The following is a 22210-nucleotide window of genomic DNA, read 5'->3' on the forward strand; positions in this document are numbered from 1 at the left end:
GGCAACTGATACAAACATTATTAGATAAGAGAAAAGGTTTTCATCCATATACTATTGTTCACTATTTATCCACAAAGTCTTATCTACTCCCGTTTAACTAATTTTAATGGACTCCACCTTCTTTTTATAAATCAGATCTTTTTTTCTCTCAATTCTCTGCCTCTCCCTACTTTTTTTCTCTCAATTCTCTGCCTCTTCCTACTTTTTTTCTCTAGCAGCTTTTTTTTTTTTTTTTTCTTTTTTTAAATCTTAACAGCGGTAGCAGCTTCTCTCTCTCCCCTCTTCTGATCCGGCAGGGACGGTCGCGACGACAGACGTTTCAACACTGCCGTGAGGAACTCAAGCGAGGAGATCGATCAGGCGATGGGAAACTGCACAAGAGGCAACAAGAAAATGAAGAGAGAGGAGCGATACAAAATCCTGTCCGCGACTTTCCACTTCACACTATTCTCCTTCCATCTGAGAAAAGGTCCCCGATTCCAATTATTTCAGTTGTTTTTCGCTTTCGATTCTATTGATCTGATATATGACAAAGTAAATATTTTTAGACCTGAGATCGAATTTCGGAATTATAATCGAATGATTTTGCCATTTAGTTGTGCGATATCTTTGATTATGCACAGAAGCACTTAAGGCATTTCATTGCAAAATGTTAATTTTTGTGGCTTCTCTTTTATTTCAACGCAATCCTTTCTGTTATGCGCAGTCAGATTAGCGGTCATTAGATCATTTTTTTTGCTCGCAGGTCAATCATATCATTCCAGTAGCACATGAGAGTTGCGAATTTGTTCACGGGCTAGGTCAATTTGTTAGTTCGATGTTATTACCGCTTTTGGCAGATTCTGATTCGATCTGGTAATATTTTGAGGTTGATCTGATCTAATCTAACAGATCAGCTGTCGATCTCGTTTGATTTTGTATAATTTTTATCTCAATGTCTGATTTGAATTTTTTATTTTGAATTTGATATTTGAATTCGAAATTACATAGATCGTTTTCGTAATGTCGTCGATTTGAATTTTCTGATTTAAGAACTTACGGGATTTGATATTTTATTTTACAATATTCGATTTCACTTTTGAAAGAAGAACACGACGAATCAATTTTATAGATTAAATATATTTGATTTGATATGTTATTTTTGTAGGATATATTTGTTAATTTCATTGATTATATATGTTATTTTACATGATTGTTCTTGTCATATACATAGAACACATTAGTTAATTTTATTAGATATATGAATTAATTTTACAAGATACATTAGTTATTTTGTTTGAATGATTTTAATCGTTTGATTTTGCAGATATTTTACAGTATTGCTATACTAGTTTTCCTTTCTTGTGACAATTAACTACATGTTTAAGAATTAAAGTTTTTATTAATTGTTGGTATCAAATTACCTTTCAGCCAAACCCGATTGGGTAGATGTTGCTGTGGATTATAAGGACTGCCCAAAACAGGGAGAGAAATCACAGGACTGTGCTATCTTCCTCTTGCGTTTTGTGTACAATATTATCACAGACAGTCCTATGATTTTCACTCAGGTAACTAACTTGTAAGATTATTTTGTAATTCTTATTTGTAATAAATCCAATTTATTTCATTGTTTTTTTTTTTATGTAGGATGATACCTCAAAACAACGTGTGGTTCTTGTGATGAGGCTTCTTACTCATCTCAACAATGAATATAGGAGGTTTTTAATGTAGAAGTTATTTTTCCATATTTTTTTTATGCTATTCTAAATGCTGAATGATATAATTAGGTTTGCTATTTTGTGGTGAATATTATGGTTTGTGTTGAACAGATGATGTGTGTGCAGTGGCGTAGCCAGGATTTTCATCAGGGGTAGGCAAAATTAATTATTATTATTTTATTTTATTTAAATTATTAAATTATAAAATATTATTAAATAATTTTTATTGGAAGCGGAATCGATAATTAACCATGAATTAAAATCGAGAAAAACGGTAGAAATCCACCGAATTAGATCGAAAACTCAATTTTTTTGAAAGTTTACTTTGAAGCATAGTTCACAAGACTCTTCTATTAAAATTCAACTCATTTTGAATAGTTAAACATAATAAAAATAATTTAATGCATTACATTAAATTTCAGTATATTACTTTATAAAACATTTTAGTCTATTCCTTTCACAAAAAAATAACAAATTTATTGTAGTCCCACTATCATATCATTCTTATTAACCTTCTTCTTGTCGGAATATTTGAAAATAGATAGATGAAAGACTACCAAAATTGTAATGACTCGGTCAATTTCACTAATCGAGAACTTTGACTCAATTAGGAATAAACAAAACTCAAATCCAAACCAACTATATACAAACTTGATACCATATTTCAAAATCCAGGGGTAGGCGACTGCCTACCCCGGGATATAGGTGGCTCTGCCACTGTGTGTGTGGTGAATATTATGGTTTTGTTGAACAAATGATGGAAGTATGTTTAGATTTAAAAAATTTACAGTATACATGAAATTGATTTATAGTTTAGATTTAGAAATTTTATAGTATTGATTGTTTGTAGGTTGTATGTTTTGTTTTTGTAGTTTAAGTTGAAATTTTGTATTTTTTATATTTTATTTTATCCTTTTCATATGCTTATTTTACATTATTGGAATTTGATAGTTTTTACGTTTTGTTTTCATGGTTTGAATTCACATTTTTATAGTATTGAAAATTTATATTTTTTAAATTGTATTTAATCGTTTTCATCTGCTAATTTTACATTATTGTAAATTTATAGTTTTTACTTTTTATTTTCACAGTTTAGATTTACAATTTTACAGTATTGAAAATTGACATTTTTTAAATTTTATTTAATCTGCTAATTTTATAATTTTATAATTTTATAATTTTATAGTTTTTATCTTTTGATTTCACAGTTTAAATTGATATTTTTACAGTATTGAAAATTGATATTTTTCAACATTTTATTTTATCATTTTCATCTGTGAATTTTGCATGTCTGTAATTTTATAGTTTGTACATTTTATTTTTATAGTTAAAGTGGTCAATTTTACATTATTCATTATTTTAATAATTTATTTGTGTGTTCATTAAATCGAGAAAAAAGAATAAAAAAATAATAATCGGAAAATTTAATTTTGCCTTTTTATCAAAATAACTGCTAATAACTTCCTATAACTGCAATTTTCGAAAGTACATTTTTTTTGTCCTATTGTGCAAGTTGCAATCTGTTTTTAACTATCATGGGACAACTTCAAATAGTTGCTGGATGTTTTGCGATTAACTGATATATTTTATGTGATATATTGTATAATTATACAACATGTAGAAGTAGTTTTACAGTATTCGTGCAAGTCAAATCTGTAGACAAATGGTGAACAAAAATCTATGGACAATTAAACGCTTCCATTAGATAATATGATACCACAATTTTCATTTGTAGAAACTACACAGATCAACAAGTTTATTTTCATATTATTGCTTGGAAGTTGAATCGTTCAAAAAATTGATTTAACATTGTAGCAAATAAATCCAGTTTATTTCATATTATTGTGCTTGATCAAGTTTAACTTATAGGAGCTATATGGACTACCGATTCTTTAATAAACGATGCCTGGGCCTATGTAATAAATAAATGAGGAGGGTTCAAATGCACCCAAATTTTTGTGCACTCAAATGCACCTTATCTTTCAAATTTTTTTTCTCCGTTTTCAAAGTCCGAATAGTCAATCCGAACCGTTAGATGTGATCTATATATTAAGATGTACTTGGAGACCAAATTTTACATTTTTTTGAATTTTTTTACTATTTATTAAGCCACTTTGAAAATCGCTGATTTTACATTTCTGGACCATTGGATCAGCGATTTTTCAAAGTGGCTTAATAAATAGTAAAAAAATTCCAAAAAATATAAAATCTGGTCTCCAAGCACATCTTAATATATATATCGCATCTAACGGTTCGGATTAACCATTCAGACTTTAAAAATAGAGAAAAAGAATATGATACATTTGGATGCATTTGAACCCTCCTCTGAATAAATAGAGAATAGCAGAAAACTGCTAGGCCTTTTGGTCCCTTTCCAGGCTTATCCAATTCTCCCTTCTAACAATTATCTCCACTGTAATAAATGAAACTTAAAAAGTATCCGTTATGCCGGGACCACACTACTACACGGCCAAATCAAGTAAATAAATATTTTTAGAAGGTAAAGATTGAAAGAATCTTTCCATTCCTTTTTCCCAATTCCCAAATCACCCTTAAAATTTTAAAACCCGACAGCGCCATCTATCAATTTTTTATCTAACGCTGGATCAAGGCCGTCCAATTTTTTCTATTATTTGAATTTCGCAATTCTCAAATTCAAATTCCCAGTCGCAGCCGAGTCTCGGTCTCAGCGTCCCTTTGCTCTCTCCTCCTTTCTTTTTTCAAATCTAAGATAGAAGCGTTTCCTCCTGCAATTTTGATCCATGAACTCGATTTGTATGTAACCTTAGAAATTTGTCTTTGCAAGAGAGGAGCTCACAATTCTTGGCCTCGGGATTTTGTTTCTCGTTTCTTCTGCCAGGTAACGGTTTTTTCACTCTAAAAGCCTTAGGGTTTTGTTGTCCATCAATTTCTGTATATTTTTCCTATGAAACTGGGAGCTGAAATTCAGCTAAAACTAAAATCAGCTACTGGGGCTTGATTGCTTGGTTCTAGGTTCTCATAAACAGCTTCTAAAGCTGAAGCTGCATCTTTTTTATTTGTAATTTAGTTTATAATTTCACGCTTCATCCCAAATTTCATTTAAGTTCACTCTGCCCCCATTTTTTTAATATTATGGATCTAGTTTTTCTGAATTCTGATTTCCGTATATTCACACATTGACTGCAGGATGGTGAAGGATTTCAAATTCTTGCGGCGCAACAACTCCTCTAATGGAAATAATGAAAATATACCTTTAAATCCATCAGAATCCCTGCACCCTACTACTGATTCAGACCCAGTAAGGCCTCCTTTCAACCCAATCCAAGATCCAATACCCACACCGAGGCGTAAACCTGAACCCACAGCCACCCCATCAAAGAACATGCCCTTTCGTACCCCAGAAAAGTCTGCAACATCTAGGAACAGGTTCGGGTGGGCTCCAGCTGACAACTCAGAAGAGACAAGCCACCATATACTCACTAATTTGGCCCCATTAAATCGTTACGGTACCGGGACAGGTACAGTTACACCTCGTACTTTGAAAGTTACGTTTGGGAAGGCATCATCTGTGCACTCAGACAGCAATTCAACACATAGTACGCCATGCAAAAGTGTGACTAAGCCGGGTTATGGACAAAGCGGGTCCCGCCCTCCAGTCAGTGCGGGTATTCGAGTTGGGTTGGTAAAGGGTTTACCGATTTGTGCTAACCCAGTTACAGTGGTGGATACACCAGATGTGCCCCATTTCGAGCTTAAAGAGGATCCATCATTTTGGCTTGACCACAATGTCCAGGTACTCCATTTGTGACTAAAAGAGGTGTTTAGATGTTCATTTGCATTAAAATCTTACTGTTAGAAGCCCAAAGTTAGTTTAATGGCCAAGTGATTATATGCCCCTGATAGTCATGGTAACTAAACCAAAAAACATGGAACCAGTATTTTAAACTGGGAAATGAACAATTACAAATTATGAAAAAAAATTTCCACTCACAATAAAAATTGCCATTTCGTAACAGAAGATGCCCTTATTCATTGCATTAACTTAATAATCAGCTGCTAATATCGTAAAAAATTTGCATTACTTGCAAGTTGCAAGCATGAAGTGCTGCCCTGATGGGTTTCATTGTAAGTGCAATGAAGTGTTGGGCGTAATTTTCAAAAGCAAACTTGTTTTATGTCTGTGTGATTTAAGCAATTTTCAAACTCTTTGGTACATATACAGGTGGTGATCCGAGTGCGACCAGTAAACAGTAATGAGAAAAGCCTTTGTGGGTTTAACCGATGCTTGAAGCAAGAGAGCAGTCAAACAATTACATGGATTGCTCAACCTGAAACCCGTTTCATGTTTGACTATGTGGCGTGTGAAACGATAAACCAGGTTTTACAACTGCATCTAAAAGAACATATTGTTATATTTTTGCCCAGATGCTTAACTGTAGAACTGAAATGCAGGAAATGCTGTTTAGAGTGACCGGCTTACCCATGGTAGAGAATTGTATGTCGGGATATAATAGTTGTATGTTTGCCTACGGTCAGGTATGTCTGAACAATTTATTTTGATTTATTTCAAGTAGAGACATTTTTTATAAAATGTGGATTGAACTAGCCTAAATTATTCGGTTAAATGTAACCAACCATAAAAAAGTGGAAAAAGGCTGAAATACCATCAAGTAAGTATGGGTACTAGTTTACCTGTATTATATGTAAGCACTAAGCACTATTATAACGAATGCACATACCTGTCTTTTAAGTATTTGATATGATTGCAAAGACCTGCTTCATGTACTTTATATAACTTCTGATTTTTTGCGGTACCTGTTTGTTTCTTACATCTCTTGCAATATAGACTGGAAGTGGGAAAACTCATACAATGCTTGGGGAGATAAGTAACCTGGAAGTTCGGCCAAGTCCAGATCGGGGTATGACCCCTCGCATTTTTGAGTTTCTATTCGCAAGAATTCGAGCAGTAAGTTGAATTTTTGAATTTTTGAAAGTTCTCTTCTACTGTTCTGTTTTTTTCACCAAATGAAAAAATAAGTTAATTTTAGGCTATTTTTGCATAGGACCTTCAAAGAAAAATCTAAATAGGAAATCTCCTTTAAAGAAAATAAGAATATAATGAAAAGGGCGCAAACGGCATGAATTGTATTGTCACTAACCATTCTATACTAATGCATTATTAATTTATTAATTTTTTCATTTTTGGATAACAGGAAGAGGAAAGCAGGAGAGATGAGAAGCTGATGTACAGTTGCAAGTGTTCGTTTTTAGAAATCTACAATGAACAAATCACTGACCTTCTGGATCCTTCCTCCACCAATCTACTAGTCAGTGTATTTCTTTCATTCTGTTATTTCTCCAAACTAGTAAGCTTTTCACGCGTGTCCCTGATATGCTACTTTAATTAACAGTTGAGAGAGGATGCTCAAAAGGGTATATATGTCGAGAATCTTACTGAATTCAAAGTGGAGAGTGTGCATGATATTCTTACACTAATTATTCAGGTACTTATTCTGAATTCACTGATTTAAGGGGTAAGAATTGGACTTCTTTTTGTTACCCAAAATTGTGAGTTATCCCAGAAATTAGGTTAGTTCAAATTTTTTTCTAATACCCAGTTTTTACCCCAGTATGCAAATTAAACAATAGTAAAGTCACCTGAATTGAACTTCAAATTCTGAAACAGCTACCTGTACTACAGTGGTTGCAACCCACAGTTCGTGTCAGTGTCTGAATTGCGACAACAGAACTTGAAACCTATGAAATTTGTTTATTTTAAGGAGCATTTTACTGTGAAAAAAGGTATAAAGATGTGAATGTTCATTGTTTTTTTTTTTTTTCACTTCAGGGATCGGCAAACAGGAGAGTGGCAGCAACAAACATGAACAGGGAGAGTAGCCGTTCTCACAGTGTATTTACATGTGTTATTGAGAGCCGTTGGGAGAAGGACAATACTGCCAATTTTCGGTTTGCTAGACTTAATCTAGTTGACCTTGCCGGATCAGAGAGGTACCATAAATTATAAGGAGTGAACTTTTATTTGATCCAAGTGGTAATTAACTGACCTAGCATCTATTAGGATAGTCGTAGAGGGTATAGATGAGAGTTTCTCAACCCTGTATTACAGACTAAATTGTATGTGTTCCAGTTAATGAACAGGAGATAGGTGGTAGCAAGCGTACCACTTTATTTTATAAAAAGGTGCTATAGCTGAAAGAATCACAGAATTATACTCTTAATTCTAGCCTTGTACGTTACTCATTAATAGTCCATATTTTGCTTATAAATTCCATTATACAACATGTGTTTAAATATTTCCATCAGGCAAAAGACCTCTGGTGCTGAAGGAGAGCGGCTCAAGGAAGCAGCAAGTATAAACAAATCTCTGTCTACACTTGGGTATGCCACAATTATTTTTTTAATTTTCATGTGAAGGTTAGGATCCACTGAGAATGCATTAATCTGACAATCTTGACAGCTTTTTTGGACCAAGCCAAAAAAGTTGCAAACTAATTTGGGCATAGAGTTGTCTTACTCATGAGAATGCATGTTGAGTACCCTTTGATAACTCCAAAGATTAAAAAAAAAGCAGCTGCAAATTTCAAATGGTGTACGATGATCATATATGGTAAATTACTTCACTTTGTATGCTTGATGTGGTCCATGTAGTTTGCATTTATAATGTCAGATTTTTAAATTGATATCTATTTATATGTTCATTTTCAAAGTACTTAGATAAAGTCCAATGTCAATAGATCCTTGCCCTCAGTGTACTTTAAGACTAGTGCGATTAATTGATATCTATCTATATGTTCATTTTCAAAATAGTTACATTAAAGTCCAATGTCAATAGTATTGATATTTGTTGAATTTTAAGACTTGTGATGCTGATTTATGCAAGTACAGGCATGTAATAATGGTGCTATCTGATCTGGCCAATGGGAAACAAAAGCACGTCCCATATAGAGACTCCAGGCTCACATTTCTACTTCAAGTAAATACGTATTTCCATGAATGGTTTTCTTTTTAGTCATCTGCATCTTTTTTTTTTGTAATGTAATGCATTCTTATTTTTCATAGGATTCACTTGGTGGAAACTCAAAGACGATGATTATAGCAAACATTAGTCCTTCAATGTGGTATGCAAAATATCAAGGAGTTCCAAAACTTTCTTTATGGACTAGGATTAGATGTTGCTATAATTTTTAATTGCTTATTACTTATTTTGTAGCTCGGCAAGTGAGACATTGAGCACCCTCAAGTTTGCTCAGCGTGCAAGACTAATTCAAAACAATGTAATAATGTTTGCATAACTTTAATAAGATTCCTTTATTATTTTATATGCATGTATGCAATTCATAGAGCCTAATTCATTTTTGCTACTTACTTTTAAAATTGAAGGCTATAATAAATGAGGATATTTCGGGAGATGTGCTGGCTTTACAACGTCAGATTCGTCTATTGAAGGTAAAGTCCATTTTTACTGATTCAAATTTAACTGTTTTGAACGTTAACTTATTTACTGTTACACAAGCATCCAGTGAGGTTGTACCAAGTCACTTCAGACCAACAAAAGATATGACAGTGGACCAGTCCAAACTGGTATGGTTCCAAGTATAGTTACTGTTTTTTGATAAATGTAACAGGAGGAAGTTGCTCAGCTGAAGGGTCAGAATGCTCAAAGGTCCACACTTTTGCATACGGATGATTCCAGTGACTCAGATGAGAAGACATCTGATATCTCTTCCGCTGAGAAATTGGAAAATGGGGTGGACCCCTTAAATGCTGATAAGAGATTGAGCAATGGGTCTTCAAAGAGCATAAGACTGTCAAATAAGCAGGTAACTTGAATGCGCATTGTAAGAAATATTTCCAATGGGACTGAGGGAAATAGGTATTGTGAACATGAGGCTTGCTCGAACTCAGTATAATTCAAACTAATCTGCATCCTATTTTGTCGCCATGAATTTGTACTGTCTTGATAGAAGTAGCATCTTCTTGTTTACTAACTGGACTAACAGTGTCATTGAGTTTTTTTTCCTAATTGTTGTCCATTGTAACTATCGTGCCTTTTCCTCATCCTAGTTCCTTGCTCTTCCCTAATTGACAAAAGATTTGAAAGCTCTCTAATCTTCAGCTCCCAATTCTGTTAGTAGTTTTACAAAATTTAACTACTATTGTACTCCTTGCATCTGTACCTAAATTTTACCAGTTGTTTACCTGTTTGTCCTCCTCTGTGTTATCTGGAAATGCTAGCAACCTAGCAGCATGAAGTGAAGCCAAGTGCTTGTACTTTACCTTCTTTTTGTCAGTTCTAAACAAATCTCACCAATTTTCACCAGCATGATGCACGGTTTTCCTTTAAAGTAGGGTATTTTCTTCGTTGTTGATATTTATAGTTGGAATTCTCCCTGATCTACAAAGGATATCATAATTTTTTTTTTTGTTTCAAGGAAAGTAGGTCATGGCACACCTTAAATATTTTTGTTAACCAAGAAAAAGAGTTGTATGTACAAGGTTTGGAAAATAATTTACAACCTATTTATCATCCCCTTTAATTCCTGAAGTGTGAATCTTTAGGTTGGAATAAGTGAGCCAGCTATTAGTTGTTTCTTTTCTCTTGATTTAATTGAATGTATAACCATGACTCACTTTGTATAATATATCATCTTTTGGTTCAGTGGAAATCACTAGAGGCAACATTAGCTGGTGCATTAAGAAGGGAAAGAACTGCTGAGACAACCATCAGGCAACTAGAAGCTGAAATAGAACAGCTCAATCGACTGGTATATTCGCTAATAATTGTAAAAGAGAAAACATTGAAAATATATATGAAATTAATTATATAATATAAAATGGTGGCAGGTCCGCCAAAGAGAAGATGATACAAGGTGCACCAAAATGACACTCAAGTTCAGGGAAGATAAGATTAATCGGATGGAAGCCCTTGTGAAAGATAAAATCACACCTGATATGTACCTTGTTGAAGATAACAAGGCCTTGACGAAGGAGATCGAATCGCTTCGCTCTAGAGTTGATCGCAACCCAGAAGTAACCCGTTTTGCATTGGAAAATATTAGGCTCTTGGACCAAATTAGGAGGTACCATATTTTTCTGAACTAAAACTATGGATTCCTGTTTCATCAGGCACGGTATATATTAGGCTGTTTGCCTGGTTACTCTTCAATCTTATACAAGAAATGCTTTCTGTTTCCAGATATATTAGATTTTCACTTTGAATTGGAAGATGAAAATTAATCAAGTTTCACCTTTTAATTTTTCAAATGGCCCCCTTGCTAAAAATTCTTGGACTTATTTAAAAAAATATCCTGCAATAAAGAACAACAGAAAATTACCCCTATATTAAGAGCCTTCATATATTTTTTGGACACAGGTACCAGGACTTCTATGAAGAAGGAGAGAGGGACCTGCTAACCAATGAGGTGTCTCAGCTGAGGAATCAGGTAGGATTGCATGACGCTGCAAAATATATTCTTTCTTTTTTTTAATATTTTTCTTTTTCTCAAATTTAAATGTTTTAACTTTGTTTGTCCCTGCTTTGGAATTTGTTCTTTCAGCTCATGCATTTGCTTGATGGGAAGCCTGAACTTGAACAGCAACTTAAGTTGGCAACAGAAAATCAGGTTCCTGTTTTTTCCTCAAAAAAATTAAAATGTATCTAATATATAATTCTATAATAACCAAAGAAAAAACCAGAATTATCCAACAACCAATGTACAAAAGAGAACAGCTATACTAATTCAGAGCTTTACAACTACCTCAGGAAGTAGAGGATCCACGAGCTACTCATTTAAATGGCAATGCAAGATCATTTTCAACTGAGGTATCATTTTGGTTTGTGTATGTGTTTCCCTTAAAAATTGGGATAAGAAAGCTAAAACTATTCTAATTTGCATTAGCCTAATAAAAACAACACAGCACCTAACAATTTGTACTGTTTAAAGGAGATAAGAGTTAGTTAGGCGGTTAGGCAGTTACAAAGTGGTTAAGTTGTTAGTTCAGTTAGGCTGTTAGATTAGCATTTAGCACTGTGATGAGATGAGATGTAATAGGAAGTGTTGTCTATATATACTCAACACCATTGTACATTACAATTCAAGAAAATGAATAAAGATTCAATTCTTCATTTCTCTCTCTCTGTCTTTAATGTTACTACCTGACACATCTCACTACTGTACTCATATGCTCCATCAATTGTTATATATTTGATCTGAATGTAGTTGAAAAAGACATCTGAAGAGCTAGAGAGATGCAGGAGTGATCTACAAGCTTGCATTGATGTAAACGAACAGCTCAGAAGGTCTTAACAGTCTTTCAGTGTGTAAATTTTATAGATTAAGATACTGCCTAGAATGTATACAGTGTCAACTTCCAATTGATGCTTTAATGGCCTGATTGATACAGTGTGAACTTCCAATTATGCTATTTGAGATCCAATCTTTTGTTTTACATTGTTGGCTGAGATCCAGCCATTACCTAATTGGTATGACCTGAGTAAAAGACATTGAGTTATAAAAGTACATATTAGATAAAAGTTTTCATTATCTTTTACATTTTATCTTGACTCGTTTACTACCATGTCTCTAAAACCAGGGAAATTGCCGATCTTAAAATTAAGCTGACTTCCACCAAGTATGGGAATGCCGAGGAATCAAATGAGGTAAAAATAGAATCTGGCATGACAATTTCAGTACTGCATATGTTTTTTAACAATCCAACTAAAGTTGTTTATTTTTTATTTATAAATGCAAGTTTTTTTATTTTTAATTGTCTCTTTGATTATTTCAATACTTAATTCTTTTATTTATACCAGGAGGTTCTTCCTGGACCAGAGAACTTCGAAGAGCAGGTGCTTAATTTACAACTTGAGCTGGATATACACAAAGCGATACTAGAAGAAGAGAAATCAGCTCATTTAGAAACTGGCGAGAAAACCATAGAACTTGAAACTGAACTAACCAATGCCAAGTCCGCCATAGAATCTCTAGAATCACAAATTATTGTTCTCTTAAAGGAGCTTGAGGAAGTAAGGGAGAGAAATCTCTCAAAAAGAACTGAACCTAGGAGGCTTTCTCTGAAGCATTTGGAGAAAGAAGAATCTCCTTTGAAAATAAAGATGAAAAAAATGCAAGCATCTATAGAGATGGCACGGAGTATAAAGCATGTGCCAGAGAGTTCTCTAGAGAGAGAGAGAGATGAGGTGAGAAAACAAGCTGAGGTTGCAACAGCTGAAGTGATTGTTTGTTTACAAGAAGAGTTAGCAGCTAGTGAAGCAAAAGTCGAGGAGCTAGGAGCTGAGCACGATGAGTTGCATGCACAACTAGATGCATTGCAGAGAGAAAAGAAGGAAAGCCAAAGAGAATGGGAGGTTCTTGCACATGAGATTGCTAGTGTTTTGTCAGTTGGAAGTGCAGCACTAGAAGCTGCCTCTGATGAGTTTCAAACAATTTCAGGGGGTTTTTGGCAAAAAGATTGGGTTGGTTCCCAACTTGGGAATTTGGCGAGGGGTATTTGTGAAAGGGATGGGTTGATTGAGGAGCTTAATAATTGCTTGGAGGATGCGCAAAGGGTAAGCTGTGACTTGGAATGGAAATTAAGGTCTCTCAGAGGAGCCACACTGGCCATTACTGAGGCGCACCAACATGAGAATAGAGAGAAAGAAAGAGAGATTGGCATGCTAGAGGAGGAGATATTTCGGATTTATTTGGGGGAAGAGGTTCTTATAGGATGTTTTGCCTCAATGCAATTGGAAATGCAGGAAGCAAAGTTGTTGAATGATGAGGAGTTGTGGGAGAAGGAGAACAAAATTGAGATTGCAATGTTGGACATTGTCAGCGATGTTTCCAAAGCAAAGACTGTGATAGAAGAGATTAAGGGGGGACTTGGTGCGAATCGTGAGTCAGAACCATTGTATACCTCGGACAAAATGGTAAAGTTTGTTACTACTTATTTATCTTGTAAGAATTTGTAGTATGGCACGGTACTTGGGGATTGAAATACATGTTGTGCTGGGTACACATATGAGCACGGTGTGTTGTCAGCACATGCCGTGCTGACATGTCACGGGTCCCTGGCACATGAAGTGCCATGCTTAGGCATGCCAAGTTTTCCTTGGGGGCTGTACAGCACTTTTAAGGGCACTCCATGGTCCACGTTGGTGTGTTGATCATGCTGTACAAGTTTTGTGTGTAGGCATGTTTGGGCGTGCCTAGTGTTGCATCCTGCCAAGTTTTGGCTGGAATTCCTAACACATTTGTGAGGGCCCATGCCATGTCTTGTTGTGCTAGCATGTGTGTATGTTGTGCCATCATGCGAGAACATGTGATTTTTTCCATTCCCTGTTAGTACTGTAAAATTGTGATATAAATAACTCTCACTGTATTATTTTATTATTAGGTGGAAACCTTGCAAAGAGCACCTTTGATTATTCATCTTAGTAGAGAAATCAAGAACCTAATTGAGAGTCTGGGTGAAGTGCGGGCTCTGGTTTTTTGCCAAATGGAGGTGAAGGAAAATACAATGCTTGACCAGATGCAGAGCCTGGCTACCATGCAAAACCTGAAAACTGAAGTGCTTCATCTCGAGACTGATTTCGGAGATAAGGAGAGAGAATTTCAAGTAAGAATGTTAGAAATGGAGAAGAGGATGCTTGAAATAGAGAAAGATGTTGTTGCTGCTAGTTCTTCTTGGAATGATTCAAGAGAGGTAGTTTCATTTGCCATTCAAAGCCAAAAGAGTACTAACAGTAACAATAGTAAAGCAATAATTTTCTCTAAAAAGGAAGCTAAATTGAAACAAACACAATGAGGGATAAATTTTCTTTTTCTTTTTTTGTGTAACTAATGAGACTTTCATATCTGAAGCAAAAGTAAGAGCTGCATAGAGCAGACTAGACAATATAGTAATGGGATAGTCTTGCTTCAATCCTTAGTTTTTGGTTTCCTTAATATGACTCTCCAACATAATCAAGTGTTGTAACCAAGTATCAGTACAGGCATGTTCCTAACAGATAGCCGTCCACTCAACTTTTAGAACTGTATGTATACTATTTCAACCGAAGTTATAGCTCAATCTGAATTTCATTTTAGTTGTGACTCATCAAACACACATAAAATGTTTGACATTATTTTTCTGGTTCAGGCCCTCAAGCTTGAGCTAAGGGAAGCAAGGGCTTTGGCAACCCAAAAGACCCTAGAGGCATCAAATCTTCTTGCAAAAATTGAGGAGACCCAAGAAACCATACAGGAGGCGGATACTACTGTAAATGCCCTTATGCATGCAAATGAGGGATTAAAACTCCAAATTGAGAAGTATGAACAAGCTGAAAGGTTGCTATCAAGTCAGTTACAGAGCCTGTCAACATCTCTTGAGGTGAAGGACAGAGAATTTAAGCTAGTATCTGATTTAGTAACTGAACTGGAAAAGGGGTTTAGACATGTGCAAAGCTCGGTCTTGCAGGAGTTGGAAGCAGTGTCATCTGACATGAACCATGTCAAGTTGGGTTTTAATCATGATGTTGTCAAGGCACGGGAATTGTTAGAAGGCACTTGGTTGGAGATAATTAGGAAAGACTGTGCCTTGTCTGTGTTGAATTTATGCCAAATGGGGATCCTGTTGGAGAGAGTCACTGGCCTCACAGCTGAGAATAGCTTCCTTCAAAAAGGAATTAGCGCCTCTAATTCTCTCATTTCTAGCCTCAGAGAGAATAATCTCAAGGCCAAAACCGAACTGGAGTTGTGTAGTGTGATAAAAGGAAAGCTTTTGTCTGACATAACGAAAAGCTTTAATCACATTTCTAAAAAGGAAGAAGAGACTGAGGAAATGAAATCGCGGTTTCACTGCTTTGAGGCGAAAATAGGGGAACTCCAGTTGCAAGAGGAGAAAATGCTTGAGAGGTCGACAGCTATGGACAAAGAGCTCAGAAGCTTAGTAAAAGAGATTGAAGGTAATAAACAACGTGTGTTGGAAGCTGCTTTGGGGGAAAAGGAACTAATTTTACAGCAAATGGGTAAGTTGACAAGTGATAGGGAAGTGCTTTTTGGGGTTATCGAGGAAGTGGGGATGGAAGCAGCTCTAAGGTCGGTAGATTGGCAGTTAAGTTTGCTTGAAAATGAAATGCTCAGAGATGAGTTGAGGGAATTGAAGGGAGACAAGGAGGTGGTTATCCAGCAAATGAGTGAGTTGGAAAATGAAAGTGATATTCTTTTTAGGATTTCTGAGGAAATGATGATGCAAACAACTCTGAAGATGGTTGATTTGCAGTTGAGTTTGCTTGAAAATATAATGCTGGAAGATGAGTTGCGAGAATCAAGGGGAAACCATGAAATACTCTCACATGAGAATAGTAACTTACAAGATGCTGTTCACTCATCAGATTTGTACATGAAAACCCTACAACAGGATCTCAACTCCAAAATCAGAGTAATTGATTCGCTGAAAGGCGAGTTTCTTGCAATTCAGCCAAGCAAAGAAATTGCAACTGTTGGTGAGCATTTGCAAAGAATCTTTCATTCAATAGATCATAAGATAGACTTAGTATCTGATAAAGTAAACAATGATATGGTTGAACAAACGAATATGGTTTCTGAGTTTGCTTTTGAGTTAGAGGCCTTGGAGAAAATGTTAGAGGAATTAAAGGTTCAGAACAGTTATCTCCTTTCCGAACTAAACAGGAGAGAACAGCTCTCAGAAGGGCTCTTGTTTGATCTCAGATTGCTTCAGGAATCTGCCTCAACAGCAAAGGATGAAAAAGAAGAAGAGATTGAAGAGTTGACTAGTGCACTTGAAACCCTAAAGACTGAGCTGGAACATCGAAATGGAGAGATTGAGGACCTCTTGTCAGAAATTGAAGAGAAAGATCATGCGGTCGAATCCCTTGAGTGTGAAATTTCTGAGTTGAAATCCAGATTGGAGAGCTTGAATGGTGGGATAAAAGAACTAGAAGTGAAGTTATGTGAAAAAAACTGGGTTTCTGTGAAATTGGAGGAAGAGTTGCTCACAACTAGGGATATGATTCATCAGAAAAATCGTTGCATTGAAGAGTTGAGAAGTAGCTTAACTAAGTTTACTGGGGAGTTGGAAATGGCAAATGCAATTGCAGAGGAAAATGAGGCTGTTGCAACAGAAGCTCGTCAGGTTCTTATGAAATTCTCCTTTGTGTAATATAAGCTGCATAAAATCTGATTTTCGTTTTGAATAATTTTTGTTTGTTTTGTGAACATAATCTAGATAGCAGAAGAAAGGAAAGTATATGCAGAGGAGAAAGAGGAAGAGGTGAAACTACTTGAGAACTCCATTCAGGAACTGGAGGCCACTATATGTGCACTTGAAAGCAAGGTACAACAACCAAGCCTTATGTCCCAAACAAGTTGGGGTAGGCTAGAAATGAAAGCCAACCGGAGTCACTTCAATTGATAAAAAATACATATTTAATTAATACCATCAGAGGCAATATTCGAAGATTTAGGGGTTTTCTTAAAAATTGATTTTGGGTTTGCAGGTTGACATGGTCAAAGAAGAGGCAGGTAAACAACAAATGCAGAGGGAATTACTGGAAGCAGAGTTGCACCAATTGAGAAGACAACTTGAGGATACATGTGGAGGGGATGTGAAGAATCAAATAGTAGAGTTGAAAAAAAATATTGAAATGCTTGAGAAAGAATTGTCTAACAAAGAGGCTGAGGTGAAGCATATATATCTAGAGGAGGGTTCAAATACCTCATGTCTTTCATATCTCATCATACCTCATATTTTATATTTTCGTTTTCAAAGTCTAAATTGTCGATTCGAACCGTTCAACGTGATATCCATACTAAAATATGTTTTAGGGCGAAATTTTATAATTTTTGAAATTTTTTTACTATTTTTTAAAATGGGTAGAAAATCACTTTTTTTTTAATGGTCCAAAAACAATGATTTTGTACCTATCTTAGGAAATAGTAAAAAATTTCCAAAAAATATAAAATTTCATCTCGATGCATATTTTAGTATAAAAATTATGTTATGCGTTTCGGATCAAAAGTTTGGACTTTGAAAACGAAGATATAAAATATGAGGTATGAAAAGTATGAGGTATTGGAACCCTCGTCATATATCTATTTAACTATATTAAGCAAAATTATGTGAACATCCTCATCCAAGCACAAATTAAATACCAGAAAGGAAATCACCTAATGATGTCCTTTGTTTGTTTTTATGTGAACAGATAGCCCAATGCAAGGGACACATATCAGAGCTAAGCATGCATGCCGAGGCACAGGCAAGGGAATACAAACAGAAGGTTCATATTCATACTTTCATTTTTTTCATGCTACTTGTGAATTTACCCATAGGCTTGGTTGTTGTCGTTTACTTTTTTATACCTATGCTTCGTCTGGTATTGGTAGTTGTCTCATTTCTTTGACTTCTAGTTTTGGACAGTTTTGTAATGAGGCTAAAACTGGAAGTGTGCGGTTCTCATGATGTATTTTCTTTGAGTGTGCAGTTTTGGACATTCTGATAATAATGGTAAAGTAATATTTGAGTGTGCAGTTCAGAGAGCTAGAGGCTATGGCTCAGCAAGTGAAATCGACTGAGTCAACAGCACCAGCTGGTCCTGCGGGCTCCATGAATCAGACAAAAATTAAGGGGACAGGATCTCCTTTCAAAGGCCGGGGATCAGGTTCACCCTTTAAGTGCATTGGCTTGGGAATGATACAACAGATAAATTCAGAAAAAGACGAGGACATAACTGTACTAAAGCGCCAGATTGAGGAGCTTGAAAGCCTTGCATCTAGCCGCCAAAAGGAGGTATAAGAGTTGTCTGCTTTGCAACTGTTCTATACCTTTATGACTTGTAGAATTTTTTAGTTTTGTTATGTTTCCCCAAAATAGCTTTAGTAGTGTGCCTGTTGTCATGGAGGTAAAATAAAAAGCTTGATTATTGTTCCCTGGAATAAAATCAAACAAATAGCCACCAAACAATTGCAAAAACAAATATCTCTTATGTATAGATGACCATTTGGTGCTTTATACCTTACATTTGATACATACCAATTAAGCAAACTAAGAGATATTTCTGGCTGTAACTATAATATCTGTTTTATAAATGTAATATATGTTTGGTGCAGATATTTATGTTGAACACACGGCTTGCGGCTGCTGAGAGCATGACACATGATGTGATTCGTGATTTATTGGGGGTGAAGATGGACATGGCTTCATATGCTGTATGTCTCCTTTCATATTTATTTATTTTCCACTTATTTTATTATCTGTTTGCTGGGTATGTTTCTCAATTCTTATTATTTATTAATTAGTCAATAATGGATAACTGCCAGAAGATATCACCAAAAGAGATGGATCTTGTCAATGGTCAGGAAACTGAAGAAAAGGTAAACACTTGCGCTTCTCATGATGTATTTTTTATTTTTTTTTTATTTTTTTTTGGGTGTTTTTGGACCACGATAAAGCTTAGCTTGTTATACCAGGAACAAGAAATTACGAAGCTAAAGAAACGGCTCACTGAGTTCATAGAAGAGAGACAAGGGTATGATTTTGTACAAGTCTCCCAAATTACATTCTGCTTTCCTATATATCCCTCTGAATTCGATTCATTTTTAATGCCTCAGGGATTTAATTTCTTGAAACTATTTTTACAATGTTTGTAGATGGATTGATGAGATAAACCAGAGGCAGACAGAAATTCTGGCAGCTCAAGTTGCTGTAGAAAAGCTTCGGCAGAGAGAACAGCTCCTTTTAACTGAAAATGAGATGCTCAAGGTTCACTTGTCATATGTTGTATCTGTATCAAACTATGTTATATGAGTTCAAGAGTTTCATGTTTTGACAATTTACAGGTCATTAATGTCTGTTTGGTTACAGACTCATATATGTCTGTTCCTTTGTGTGTTGAGTATCACTTAGTATAGACTCAAATTCTTTGATTTTGGTTACACAACCATTAATGTCTGTTTGGTTGCAGTATACTCTGTGCAGTTGTGCAACTTATTAGACTGGTACCACCAGTTAATTATTTTCTTGGTGCTAGTAACATGGCATCCTGTATGGTAGTTGTTTCTGTTTAGTTTTGTTCTTACATTTCTAAATTGTTTGTTCCTTTTGCAGTGCGAAAATGAAAACTACAAGAATAAGGTAGTGCAGCTTGAAGATGAAATGCACAGGTTGCCAATCCAGCATAACCTCCACTTGCGGATCCATCATCATGCCAAAACGAAGGTAACTTTTCATTTATTAACACTAAATTATTATTTGAACTTTTGATGCCAGTAACTAAGGTAACTAAATCATGACTCATTATTTCCTCCCAACAGGACGAAAATAACATTTTACGGAAACAAAACGAGGATCTGCATTCCAAATTGGAAAGAACAGAGATAATTCTTGAACGTGTAAAACAAGAGCTAGCTCGATACAGGGCGTCCAATGGGAGAGATTATAATTTTGACGTAGAAGAGGAAGAACGACTTAGACAAACTCTACAGGTGACCAAAATATAAATAATTTTTGGTCAACCATATTTCTACAATTGTCAGCAATTAATTTCTTGTTGGCTTTTGACTTGACTGAACTGTATAATGTTCTTTGACGTTTCTGTTGGCATCCATAGAATTGATATGTCTATAACTTTTGGTATGGGTTGATCGTTGCTTTAGTTTTTTGATCCAAGCATAAGTATATCTTTCGTTTTCATTAAACAATTCAGCCATCATTTAAGTTGCATCCAATATTGTGACTTGTATAATATTGTAGTTAATGTAGTTAATTTTTTCCATTTTCATGTTTAATTCAGGAAAGCGAAGAGGACAGGCTCCAACTGGCTCAGAAGTTACTGGATATGTGCACAAGTATATTAAAAGTATAGTACCATCTCTTAATTATTTTGCCCGAAATTCAGTTGATTTGATTTCTCTCTTATATAACAAAGTATAGTCCCTCAGCCTTTCTTGATGTCCCTCGAATTGGGTTACAGGTTGCAGGATTTACACATACAGAAGCTGACTCAAGTCCAGATGCAGCAAAAGCTGCATTGGTTTGTATAAGAGATCAAATTGGTTCTTTAGAGGCTGAAGTGCGAGATCTTAAACTTCAGGTGATTATTTTCTTGGCTTTTTGATTCTCCCTTTTTGTAAAGTCTCCCCCAAAAGGTGATGAAATAGCACTCAAAGCTTTGGCTGTGCTGCCGTTAAAGATGCTAAATCTGAAGACATATAGGTCTCAAAAATTTTAATCCTTAATAACTTGCTGTTTCATCATATACTAGATTCCGGTTGTGCTGCCGTTAAAGATTTGAGGATTAGTTGACACTATATATATATATATAGAGAGACAGAGTGAGTGGCTAATATCAAAACGTTTGTTCATAGACCTTGGAACAAATGTTTCGGTTTTTACATTTTCAAAGTCCTAACCGTTCAACATTCAATCTAGCTTGGAGACAAAATTTTACATTTTTTGAATTTTTTTTACTATTTATTAAGTCAGTTTTAAAATCGCTGTTTTCAATATTATTAAAATCAGCGATTTCAAAACTAGCATAATAAATAGTGAAAAAGTTCCGAAAAATGTAAAATTTGGTCTCCAAGCATATTTTAATATAGAGATCACATCTGACAGTTTGACTCGACTGTTTGGACTTTGAAAATCGAAAAACCAATTTGTTGCACTACGGCTCCAGAACAAATGTTTTGATATTAGTCAATCTCTCTATCTATATATGTGTGTGTGCGCGTACGCGCGTGTGTAGACTTTTCTTATCTGATTTGATGTTTAATTCTGCATGAAGTTTTTTTTAAGTTTCCCACCAGATGGTTGATAATTCTGTTCAACAGTGTAAATTGCAGAGTGAAAGGCAGAGATTGGCTGAGTTACGGAGGGAATCATCACCAGAATGTGAGGGCACATGAGAAGCCAGGAAACAAAATTCATTTATTCCATGGGGGGATTTTTTTTTTCCCTCTGCCCTCTGCACTTAGTTGATGTTCCGCTTAACTTTTTCTTTTTTCTTTTTTGTACATAACAATTGTTGGCATGACAGAGAGGGATGTTGTATATGATCCCCATCTAGTGCACGTCAAATTATTTCATTCGTCAATATATTTAAAGTAGTTTAAATCTGTCAGTCTTCATGCTTACAAGTTATTGATTCTGTTTTGGTTGGAACTGATGTAGATCACATCTTCATTGCGTAAAAGTTAATATATTCGATACAATAAATTGTGATCAGATAGAACAAATCAAACTGAGAAATGGAATATTATGCGAAGATGTTAAACAAGGGTTATGCAAAGCTGTGTACAATTTTTGACAGAAACCAAAAACTTAATTAAACGCTTATAACAAAGATAAAAATTAAAATAAATAGGCTTAAATATTTTTGACAAAGGGAAACAACATAAGAATTAAAATGTTAAAAAATATTATTGCTAAAGACCCCTTCCATAAAAAAATTGGAGACAAAAAGAAAGAATACTAAAACTGAGTACGTTAAATGTATTTTTTTTTTATGCTAT

General features: G+C 35.1%; 1 protein-coding gene across 3 annotated transcripts; it reads left to right on the forward strand.

Annotated features, from left to right (window-relative positions):
* The first annotated feature begins 4342 nt into the window (after positions 1-4342).
* Positions 4343-21814, forward strand: POK2 (phragmoplast orienting kinesin 2). 3 transcript variants are annotated; one of them, XM_078321572.1, is made up of 37 exons: positions 4343-4557; positions 4866-5472; positions 5902-6057; positions 6132-6215; positions 6526-6645; positions 6893-7006; positions 7091-7183; positions 7528-7688; positions 8004-8078; positions 8586-8673; positions 8760-8818; positions 8911-8974; positions 9081-9146; positions 9326-9520; positions 10361-10465; positions 10545-10780; positions 11074-11143; positions 11258-11323; positions 11464-11523; positions 11921-12000; positions 12294-12360; positions 12514-13629; positions 14097-14405; positions 14841-16835; positions 16929-17036; positions 17200-17382; positions 17905-17979; positions 18231-18488; positions 18809-18907; positions 18998-19072; positions 19169-19227; positions 19349-19460; positions 19806-19916; positions 20012-20182; positions 20491-20556; positions 20671-20790; positions 21542-21814. In XM_078321572.1, the coding sequence occupies exons 2-37, from the start codon at positions 4867-4869 to the stop codon at positions 21602-21604; spliced, it is 7485 nt and encodes a 2494-aa protein (XP_078177698.1). In that variant the 5' UTR covers positions 4343-4557; position 4866; the 3' UTR covers positions 21605-21814. The 3 variants fall into 3 exon arrangements, with proteins under 3 accessions (XP_078177698.1, XP_078177696.1, XP_078177697.1); XM_078321570.1 differs by having other exon boundaries at positions 4344-4557; positions 21530-21814; XM_078321571.1 differs by having other exon boundaries at positions 4344-4557; positions 12517-13629; positions 21530-21814.
* The last annotated feature ends 396 nt before the right edge of the window (positions 21815-22210 follow it).

The sequence above is a fragment of the Carex rostrata genome, chromosome 20 (assembly GCF_964058835.1).
Source record: "Carex rostrata chromosome 20, lpCarRost1.2, whole genome shotgun sequence".
NCBI lineage: Eukaryota > Viridiplantae > Streptophyta > Magnoliopsida > Poales > Cyperaceae > Carex > Carex rostrata.